Source organism: Arachis ipaensis, chromosome B03 (assembly GCF_000816755.2).
Source record: "Arachis ipaensis cultivar K30076 chromosome B03, Araip1.1, whole genome shotgun sequence".
NCBI classification, from domain to species: Eukaryota; Viridiplantae; Streptophyta; class Magnoliopsida; order Fabales; family Fabaceae; genus Arachis; species Arachis ipaensis.
The window spans coordinates 9,364,617-9,375,505 of record NC_029787.2 but is presented as its reverse complement, the minus strand read 5'-3'; the positions used below and the strand labels follow the sequence as shown (position 1 = coordinate 9,375,505).

The following is a 10,889-nucleotide window of genomic DNA, read 5'->3' as shown; positions in this document are numbered from 1 at the left end:
AAATTATTTTTATTTTTATTTTTATTTAACTCATGGTGAAATTTTACGGGACGGAGCTAAACATAAAACGCAGGTAGCTCCTCCACCTTCCTCTGCATGCTCGAGAGTGAGGAATAAAACTTGGGAATCAAGGACAGCGGCAACTGGAGGAAGAACCCAGATTCGATTTCCTGAATCCAATTTCGCGTTGTGTCTGCAACTTGGTCTCGCTGAATTTCAACACTGAGGTGGTGAGGTCATACCTTCACTTCTCTTACACTTTCTATCAAACACCTGACGATCAACTAGTTTGCACCCGCCACACCACATTGAAACTGCATGTAAATCTCTTTCTGAAGCATTTAACAAAAACTTCACACGCCCATTTACTCAAAAATTGAATTTCTACTCAATAATTATGCGTTTCTTCGCTGCAGTTTCTATTCACCTTTGCAGAGAAACAAAGACTTCTTTTTAGAAGATATTCAGGAATGACATTAGACAAACTTGGTGGATCCACACGAGGTGAAAATGCTCGTTATTTTCTTAAGAATTAAATCTCTAATTATGTTTGTTACCAATATGTTTTATAATCTCATCTTGTCCAATTCTTCTTCCTTGTTCTACCATCAATTTAAAGAACTGAATTTTATTTGTTAATATCCAAACTTTTGATGTAAAAATATTTACCATTTCATATTATCAGACCATTTTAATATGGATCTTGCTCTCTTGTTTCCACTTTCAGGTCCAATTGTTCAGTCATTCTGCATAAAAACCATAGCAGAGTTGGTGAGTAAACAGCACTGGTCGGAGCTCAAAACCCGTCTGATATCAACCAAACCTGCGGAACTTCTTGACCAGTTGCTTGATGCCGGGGTCGATTCGAAACTTGTTCTTAGGTTCTTTCAGTGGTCTCAAAGAGAACTCAAGCTTTCGTATGGTCTTGAAACGACTGGCAAAGTCTTGCATTCTCTGGTAAAATCAAAATGTTACTCCAAGGTCAGGTCCCTTTTGCATCACTTTGTGAAGAATGAGAAACATACAGTTTCTTCTGTTTTTCATTCCTTTTCGCTGTATTGTGATCGATCATTGGCAACTACTATAATAATTGATATGTTGGTCGTAGCATATGTCAGAAATTTGGAAGTCCACGCTGCCTGTGAGGCATTTAGGCAAGCTCGAGAATATGGATTTAAGTTGTCTCCCACATCATGCAATCCTTTGTTGAATGCTTTGGTGAAAGACAATGAAATCGGGGATATGGAGCATGTGTACAAGGAGATGATAAAGAGAAGGATTAAGCCTAACTTGATCACATTTAACATTTTGGTTAGTGGTCTCTGTAAAGCTGGTAAGTTGAATAAGGCAGAGGATGCTATCGAAGACATGAAGGCCTGGGGAATTTCCCCAAACACAGTTACCTACAGTATTCTTATTGATGGTCATTGCAAGAGAGGCTCTGCCAGTAAAATGTACAAGGCTGAAGCTATTTTGAAGGAAATGCTTGCTAACAACATCAGTCCAAATGAAGTTACATTCAACACTCTTATTGATGGATACTTTAAGGATGAGAATACATTAGCTGCAAAGAAAGCTTTCCAGGAGATGCAGAATCAGGGACTAAAACCTAACGTAGTTACTTATAACTCCATGATAAATGGCCTATCTAATAATGGCATGCTAGACGAGGCTATTGCTCTGCGAGATGAGATGGTGAGCTTGGGTTTGAAGCCAAATATTGTTACTTATAATGCTCTTATCAATGGGTTTTGCAAGAATAAGAGATTGAATGAAGCAAGAAAACTCCTTGATGACATAATTAAGCAAGGGTTGATTCCAAGTGCAATAACATTCAATACGCTGATTGATGCTTACTGCAAGGAAGGATCGATGGAGGAAGGCTATTCACTGTGTAATTATATGGCAGATGAAGGGATTCTTCCAAATGTTTCAACCTATAATTGCTTGATTGCTGGCTTATGCAGAAAACAAGACATAAGAGCTGCCAAGGAGCTTCTTAATGAAATGGAGAGTAAGGACTTGAAAGCTGATACTGTAACATATAACATCTTAATAGGTCAATGGTGCAAAGAAGAAAAATCAAGAAAAGCTGAACAATTACTAAATGAAATGCTTCATGTGGGTTTGAAACCTAATCATGTAACATATAATACTTTGATGGATGGCTATTGCATGGAAGGAAATCTCAAGGCAGCATTGAATGTGAGGACAAGAATGGAGAAAGATGGGAAGAGAGCTAATGTTGTCACGTACAATGTGTTGATTAAAGGATTTTGTAGAGCAGGGAAGGTGGAAGATGCAAATAGATTACTTAATGAGATGTTGGAAAAGGGTTTGGTCCCAAATCGTAATACCTATGATATAGTAAGACTTGAAATGATGGAAAAAGGATTTGTTCCAGACATAGAAGGGCACTTGTATAATATCTCTGGCATGTCTTAACATGAACTTGGGCTGAGCATCGCCAACGATAAAGATGTGCAGAATGAGTACATATGGTAACTAGTACCTATTCAGTCATGGCACAGTTATACCACCTCACTTGTACACACCATCAGTAGAGCCGTGAACTCCACAAATAATTGATTATATCTTAAATAGAGTAATGGAACACGTGTATGTAGCAGCTTTCATGGCTAACTTATCCATCGAAAGATGAAGGGTGACTTCAAATGGAGCTAAAGATTAGTCGCTAGCTTTCGTCTAATCACGAATGGATACCCGAGGGTTTAAAATAAAGTGATGGAACACTTGTAATGTGTGTAAATGTAAACCAATAGATTTGTACCCATACAAGAATTTCTCATTTAGTAATGGGTTCTGAAGTTGGGTTAGTGTTGTGTTCCTTGAACTGAAAAACAATTATTGAAATTTCTTGGACATGTACATAATTACGAACGGCTATTATGTAAGAGCAGAATAGATGTATTGGAATTGAAATATCCGTTTCCTTGATGTTGTTGCGATGTTATTACAAAGAAAGGATATATTGCAGTGTGTTGGAAATTAATCTCTGTCGACAACCTAATCCATTTACTTAGTTTCTACTTTATCGTAAGTACATGTCATGGGGGTTCGGCTATATTTTTATGTTGGTTGCCGAAGACCTAACACCATAGTAACTAGAATCTCGATTTAACTCTTAAAATCTTCCGATATTACGATTTTAAATGAGTTTATCGATTTTACGAAATTTGTACTAAGTCTGACGATTTTACGATTTAAATCTTGTTAAGATTTTACATTTTACGTTTTTTATTTATTTTTTCGATTTCACGTAAAATCTCGATTTTTTCTACCTTGCCTAACACAACCCTCCTCCTTTATCCGGGCTTGGGACCGGCTATGTACCGCAAGTGTAAGTACATATTAAAAAGAATCTCCTAATTTGACGGATGCGGGGTAAATAACGATTCTGGGAAAAGGAAGTTTTATTAACATAGTATCAGGCAAGAGACGAGAGGATCTTTTTCTTTTAGGTCTAAAAAGGAGCAAGGGAATTGAGAACTGAGAAACCTGTTATTCTATTTTATTACTGCCTGGTCGAAATCACTTAACTTTATAAACAATTATGTGAAATGAGATGAATAAAATTGTGGCTCACACATGAAACGAAGCAAAAAATCATGTGTCGCCGGTACATGCTGCTTTCCTCCATAAGCAGTACTAACGAATATAGAATACTATACTTGTATAAAATAAAAAAAAAAAAGATGAGATGGTGAGCTTGGGTTTGAAGCCAAATATTGTTACTTATAATGCTCTTATCAATGGGTTTTGCAAGAATAAGAGATTGAATGAAGCAAGAAAACTCCTTGATGACATAATTAAGCAAGGGTTGATTCCAAGTGCAATAACATTCAATACGCTGATTGATGCTTACTGCAAGGAAGGATCGATGGAGGAAGGCTATTCACTGTGTAATTATATGGCAGATGAAGGGATTCTTCCAAATGTTTCAACCTATAATTGCTTGATTGCTGGCTTATGCAGAAAACAAGACATAAGAGCTGCCAAGGAGCTTCTTAATGAAATGGAGAGTAAGGACTTGAAAGCTGATACTGTAACATATAACATCTTAATAGGTCAATGGTGCAAAGAAGAAAAATCAAGAAAAGCTGAACAATTACTAAATGAAATGCTTCATGTGGGTTTGAAACCTAATCATGTAACATATAATACTTTGATGGATGGCTATTGCATGGAAGGAAATCTCAAGGCAGCATTGAATGTGAGGACAAGAATGGAGAAAGATGGGAAGAGAGCTAATGTTGTCACGTACAATGTGTTGATTAAAGGATTTTGTAGAGCAGGGAAGGTGGAAGATGCAAATAGATTACTTAATGAGATGTTGGAAAAGGGTTTGGTCCCAAATCGTAATACCTATGATATAGTAAGACTTGAAATGATGGAAAAAGGATTTGTTCCAGACATAGAAGGGCACTTGTATAATATCTCTGGCATGTCTTAACATGAACTTGGGCTGAGCATCGCCAACGATAAAGATGTGCAGAATGAGTACATATGGTAACTAGTACCTATTCAGTCATGGCACAGTTATACCACCTCACTTGTACACACCATCAGTAGAGCCGTGAACTCCACAAATAATTGATTATATCTTAAATAGAGTAATGGAACACGTGTATGTAGCAGCTTTCATGGCTAACTTATCCATCGAAAGATGAAGGGTGACTTCAAATGGAGCTAAAGATTAGTCGCTAGCTTTCGTCTAATCACGAATGGATACCCGAGGGTTTAAAATAAAGTGATGGAACACTTGTAATGTGTGTAAATGTAAACCAATAGATTTGTACCCATACAAGAATTTCTCATTTAGTAATGGGTTCTGAAGTTGGGTTAGTGTTGTGTTCCTTGAACTGAAAAACAATTATTGAAATTTCTTGGACATGTACATAATTACGAACGGCTATTATGTAAGAGCAGAATAGATGTATTGGAATTGAAATATCCGTTTCCTTGATGTTGTTGCGATGTTATTACAAAGAAAGGATATATTGCAGTGTGTTGGAAATTAATCTCTGTCGACAACCTAATCCATTTACTTAGTTTCTACTTTATCGTAAGTACATGTCATGGGGGTTCGGCTATATTTTTATGTTGGTTGCCGAAGACCTAACACCATAGTAACTAGAATCTCGATTTAACTCTTAAAATCTTCCGATATTACGATTTTAAATGAGTTTATCGATTTTACGAAATTTGTACTAAGTCTGACGATTTTACGATTTAAATCTTGTTAAGATTTTACATTTTACGTTTTTTATTTATTTTTTCGATTTCACGTAAAATCTCGATTTTTTCTACCTTGCCTAACACAACCCTCCTCCTTTATCCGGGCTTGGGACCGGCTATGTACCGCAAGTGTAAGTACATATTAAAAAGAATCTCCTAATTTGACGGATGCGGGGTAAATAACGATTCTGGGAAAAGGAAGTTTTATTAACATAGTATCAGGCAAGAGACGAGAGGATCTTTTTCTTTTAGGTCTAAAAAGGAGCAAGGGAATTGAGAACTGAGAAACCTGTTATTCTATTTTATTACTGCCTGGTCGAAATCACTTAACTTTATAAACAATTATGTGAAATGAGATGAATAAAATTGTGGCTCACACATGAAACGAAGCAAAAAATCATGTGTCGCCGGTACATGCTGCTTTCCTCCATAAGCAGTACTAACGAATATAGAATACTATACTTGTATAAAATAAAAAAAAAAAGAGAGGGGGAAAAGGGGGAAAAAAATCTCTCAAACTAATCTGATTTGAAGTGATCAACTGATCATATCCTACTGCCCCACCTGTCAATTAAAGAAAATGAAAAAAAAAAACGAATTAATTACTTCAATGGTAATAACTAATAACATAAGTTGAAGTTAGAAAACTATAGAGAGGCTTTAGAATTTACTCGAGTTCTAGCTTGCAAGCAGCACAACACTATCTTTAAGGATTGAACAAACTTGAACCCTCCATACTGATAGCAATTAGTAATGCTATGCCAGTAATCACAGAAAGCCAGAACAAGGCTGAACCTAAAATTGGAAATTTTGACCATGGTCAATAACAAAATATTCAAATGCATTCAATAATTTAGGTTGAGTAGTGATATAACCTCCTAATATAATGTTCAATTAGAGATTGTAAGCAAGCATGGTACCTCCAAAGCCTTCAGAACGATCAGAGGTAGAAGGATTTGATTCAGAACTAGCAACAGGCAATGGTGATGGTGATGGTGATGGTGATGACGAAGTTGGTGCTTTCGAACCTATCTTTGTAACATTGTCCGAAACTTTGGTAAATCCTGTTTCAGATGCTACAATCCCTTGGAATTCTTCACTTACAATTAGTGCAGCCAAAACATCCATAAATGACTCTTTGTCTGTGTCATACATAGAATCTATTTCATTCCTCGCATCAGCGACAATGCCATCATCTAAATCAGACAATTCATCATCTGATGCATACATATCAGTAGCATCCATCTCAGCCTTGTCATCTTCCTCATCCTCCACATATGCTTTATATGTCAACCGTAGTAATATCTCCCCGGAAGAACCCTTTCCCAAAAATCCCCAACCTCCTTGTAAAGTAACAATTCTATCCGTAGGAACGGTGTCTTTCAGAGAGCTCAAATCAACCTGAAAAACATATTCAATTAAAAAGAATTTAATTACAGCAAAAACAAGGTTAACTCTGAAATACCAAGTGTTTCTAATTTTTTATTCAACTCAAAAATCAAATATGCATTAAATTATCTAGGTACTGCATGCAAGACATACTTCTCCTGTACCAATAGTGAAATCTGCAAACCCTAGAGAGTCCTTTACTTGGATGCTTAACTTCTGCTTTTTAGGATTGTTGACAAGCATATGAAAATCCTGGCAGAGTAAGAAAGATAAATAAGATTCTTCAAACTAAAAAGTATGTAAATGACGAGAACATGAGACAAAGATGAATCAATAAATCCGAAAGCAACACCTGATTCCAAATTGGCATTCCAGGGGGCCCAAATACAGTTGTTTGACTGTTCTTCTTGCTTCGTATGACTTGATCTCCAAGGTTAAGAACAACATAAGGATCTGTCTTGCCTGACAAAACAGTGAACAAATAATGAGCCTTCAAAAGACCATCAACTACTTCCCCCAGTTGCCATGGTAGGAAGAAAGAATTTACACGAGACTAAGATTATTTCAATCACTTCAGAAATATATAAATAAGAGAAAATCAACCTAACACACCACTTTACTAGGAGCATGCAAAGATTTTGCCCAAGTAAATAAAACAACATAGAATTTTACCATAGAAGATATAAGAAAGCTTTCGGGCATCCACAAGAGTAACTGAAAGTTCTCCAATAGAATCCTTGTTTCCTTCTTGTACTTCTCCAGATTTAGTATTAACAGCAACAGGACCAACAGCTTTTCCCTTCTGGAAATCCAAAACAATTTTCTTTGGGCGTACAAATAGTCTAGGTAAATCTACCGTGAGAAGTTTAGTCAAAAACCTGCAAGAGAAAAACCAAAAATATTAATTTAAATTTATTGACAGAAAAAGTTAACCTCTCGTAATATTTTACCAAAGACAACCTTGGAACAATACATGCATAACAATCTAAAGAGCTTGGAATGGATAAATTCAGAATACATTGAATATTTTAAAGAATGAATGCAATTGACTAGTATAATTGGGGGGGAAATGTCTAAAACAAAAGGAAAATAACGTCTTTAAAAAGGGAATGGCTCACAATTTATGATCACCTGCAATAAATATTTAACCAGGACCAAACAAAGCTTCCAAATTGCAGTTAATTTCTATAATTATAACATCTGTCAGAGATGCATACTTATCGTTAGTACTATAGTATCACTTTCAGGATGCATTCAAACATGTACATGTATAGCTTCATGGGCAATAATGTCAAGAAGATAAATGGAACTTACATTGAGAGAACTGGAATTGCTGATCATGCCCAACCATCCAAGAAGAAGGAGAAAAATGAAAAGAAAAAAAGACAGATGTCAGCATCAATATGTCAGATCTGGAAAAAAAAAGAAGGGGGTGGGGTGGGGGGGTGGAGGAGTATATATTTGACAAGAAGGAAGATCATATGTTGCATTTGACCGAGAAAAAATTATGAATGCAATGTTGGGCACTATTAAATGAAAATGCCAGTTCAGAAATATGCTGTGACTTAGCTGTTAAGGCTTAAAACAAAAGTATGACATCCACATACCCATCAAGTTGAACAAACGGAATGGAGACAATTCGAACTTGATTTTTGGAAGTGAAACAAAAGCCCACTGAACAGCTCCTACCCAAGGTTCTGTTGGTATTAGTCGCAATTTCACCCAAAGCTCACCATCAATATCAAAATCTCTAACACCAACAGGCACAACAATTGGAATAATGCCAAACTTTAGAGAAAGCATTAATAGCATGCGAGCTCCACCAGTATACCTAAGACCAATCTGGTACCTATATACAATGTAGGGAGATTGATAGGTTATTAGCAATATGTTTATCCCAGGATAATCCCTAGTCCCTAATAATAATAGATAAATGATTCTAAAAAGAAAAAGAGCTATCAAGAACTACTGATATTCTAATAGTTTTAGAACTTGATCACACGACTATATCACTGGGCAATAAATATAGTGCCACTTTCTAGCCATTTTCCATATAATCCCAACACAAAGGCAACTTCAACAACAATTTAAAACCATAAATAACGAAAATGAGAAGCAGAACTTACTGCAGATCATTCACCCGACGAGAAGTCCTCCGTTCAACATTCCTAACCGACAACGGCTCATCCCCCAACGAGAATTGCTTAATCTCAACCCTCTCCACATAATCAGGCTTCTTCAAGTTATCAATTACAGGCTGAAGCAATCCAATAATCCAGTTCTCTATCCCACCTCTATACACCTTCCACAACTTCCCCAACACCATGTTCACCCATTCCACCGACTCTTTCCTCTGAAGGTCCTTCTCCAGAAACAAGGAGAAGCTGGTGGGCACCTAATCAGGAGATACATTAAGTCATGTAAATCAGCTAGTCTATGTTAATACCTGTTGCTATATCAGTTAGTGCATTTTAAACACACAAGCTGTTCTCTCTCATCACCTAATGCCACCTAAGATTATCATCTTCTCCTACCATCATACGTAGCTAAAGCATCATACCATGAATGAAAAGAGCACACTATATGGTACACTAGGTGCAAAGTGCAAACAATAATTTCTTGTACCTGAGGCCACACGCCACGCAAGCTATCCACACTGTTAACCTTATTGTTCCTCCTTCTTGAAGTCCACAATTTATCAAACACAACACCTACAAAGAAGAAGAACACGAACAAACCAGCAACGTTGCGGTTAATTGGCGGCGACGGAATCGGGTGAATTACTCCTAATTGAGTTCTGAGCTTATCAACAAGAGGATCCTCCTGGAAATTTGTGAAGTTGGAACCCAACTGAACATGCTGCTGCGATTGTTGCGACCCTTGGTGGTGGTTGAACTCGTTCCCTTGCTCCAATTCGCTCGAAACTCGCTTCAACACATAACCTTTGGCGCCTCTTGCGGCGGAGTTGACAAGTTCCGGGTTCCAATTGCGGTTAGAAGCTTCGGGAGGGATGGCGCAAAGGCGAAGAGTCCATCGCCTTCGGAACTTCCGGTGACCGAAATTGGCGAGGAAGCGTTTTCTGCGCCTTCTGGATGAGAAGGGGAATGGAAGAAGAAAAGCTTTGGAATCAGCTTCATTGCTGCAGGGACAAGAAGCCTGCAAGAACTGGAAGAAGCTCGCAGAAGAAGGTGGCCGAAGAATCATCTAGAAACATCTAGAATCATTGAAGAAGCATCAATTCAATTGAAGTCAAAAGGTAAAAGGTATAGCAATTATGTTAAGCTTCTGCAGTATTGTATTATGAATACTGAAGGGTATTTTAGGAATTATGGTTGACACAACCTTGAAAGCTTGGGATGCTGGGGAATGGAAGTGCAATACTGAGTCATAGAGGGAAAGTGTGGTGGAAAATATTGAATGAAGTAATGAATAATAATAATAAACACATGCGAGAAGTGAAATATAGGAGAGAATAGAAAGGGAAATTGGAAAAGAGCGAAAGAGGAATTGGAGGACCCGTTTTATGATTTTGGGAATTTGGAGGCAAATTTATGGCCTTACAATCAGCACTACGTGGATATAATCAATTACTCTGTCTAGTGCCTGATCAATGTCCACCAAAGTCGGAGGAAGAGGAGGTGCTGCATTTTTTTTCTATCTTTTCATTTTTTAAATTAAATCTTTAATTTTTTTATGAAAAATTATGATAAAAATATAATACGATAATGAATAATTATTAAATAATTTAATATATGACTAAAATACTTTAATATAATATGTATTTATATTTTAATTATTATTTTTACATGTTACTATCTTGATATAAGTAATTACTATTTAATTATCTTTTCGATTTGTTTTGTAGTATCGCACTTTATTTTCATATAAACTTATTATAACATTTTTATATAAAAAAATTGGACTTTAAATAAAAATTACCTTACTATCACATTTGTTAATTTGATAAAGTAATAATTTTAATATTTTTAAATCATAATAATACAGAATAATTAACTTACTAGTATTTTTATGTATTTTTAATCCGTTTTATCAATATTTTCGTTTGTTGCTTTGCGCACGTGGGTCGGAGGTTGGGCGCCAAGTCGCCAACGCGGTTCATTGAGTCGGCTTTCTTTCGTAGCCATTCCTCTTTTTTATTCTTCTAATCATTTTTTCCAAATTTTTGAAAGAATTTAATTTCAATACATTTTTAATAAAAAATAATTTTATATATATTTAAT

At 36.2% G+C, this 10,889-nt stretch overlaps 2 protein-coding genes across 5 annotated transcripts; one reads left to right on the top strand and one right to left on the bottom strand.

The window, feature by feature from the left end:
- On the top strand, positions 42–5,006 carry LOC107628729 (pentatricopeptide repeat-containing protein At1g09820). 4 transcript variants are annotated; one of them, XM_016331310.2, is made up of 4 exons: positions 42–230; positions 417–504; positions 728–1,695; positions 3,725–5,006. In XM_016331310.2, exons 2-4 carry the CDS (start codon positions 471–473, stop codon positions 4,472–4,474), a joined length of 1,752 nt encoding a protein of 583 aa, XP_016186796.1. In that variant the 5' UTR covers positions 42–230; positions 417–470; the 3' UTR covers positions 4,475–5,006. The 4 variants fall into 4 exon arrangements, with proteins under 4 accessions (XP_016186796.1, XP_020973713.1, XP_020973712.1 ...); XM_021118054.1 differs by having other exon boundaries at positions 42–235; XM_021118053.1 differs by having other exon boundaries at positions 42–320.
- Positions 5,533–10,230, bottom strand: LOC107628730 (tricalbin-3). Its single transcript, XM_016331312.2, has 10 exons — positions 9,274–10,230; positions 8,775–9,043; positions 8,256–8,497; positions 7,963–7,981; positions 7,321–7,526; positions 7,001–7,110; positions 6,802–6,900; positions 6,180–6,660; positions 5,931–6,054; positions 5,533–5,823 (listed from the first exon to the last, which is right to left on the bottom strand). The coding sequence occupies exons 1-9, from the start codon at positions 9,850–9,852 to the stop codon at positions 5,966–5,968; spliced, it is 2,094 nt and encodes a 697-aa protein (XP_016186798.1). The 5' UTR covers positions 9,853–10,230; the 3' UTR covers positions 5,533–5,823; positions 5,931–5,965.

What these genes read in the sequence shown, in the direction of transcription:
- LOC107628729 (XM_016331310.2), top strand. Translation starts at nt 471, where the DNA reads ATGACATTAGACAAACTTGGTGGATCCACACGAG. An exon ending in ACTTGGTGGATCCACACGAG is followed by an intron (nt 505 to 727) that starts GTGAAAATGCTC and finishes TTCCACTTTCAG; the next exon opens with GTCCAATTGTTCAGTCATTC. An exon ending in TTGCTCTGCGAGATGAGATG is followed by an intron (nt 1,696 to 3,724) that starts GTGAGCTTGGGT and finishes AAAGATGAGATG; the next exon opens with GTGAGCTTGGGTTTGAAGCC.
- LOC107628730 (XM_016331312.2), bottom strand. Translation starts at nt 9,852, where the DNA reads ATGATTCTTCGGCCACCTTCTTCTGCGAGCTTCTTCCAGTTCTTGCAG. An exon ending in CGTCGGGTGAATGATCTGCA is followed by an intron (nt 8,498 to 8,774) that starts GTAAGTTCTGCT and finishes CATTGTATATAG; the next exon opens with GTACCAGATTGGTCTTAGGT. An exon ending in GAATGCCAATTTGGAATCAG is followed by an intron (nt 6,901 to 7,000) that starts GTGTTGCTTTCG and finishes TTACTCTGCCAG; the next exon opens with GATTTTCATATGCTTGTCAA.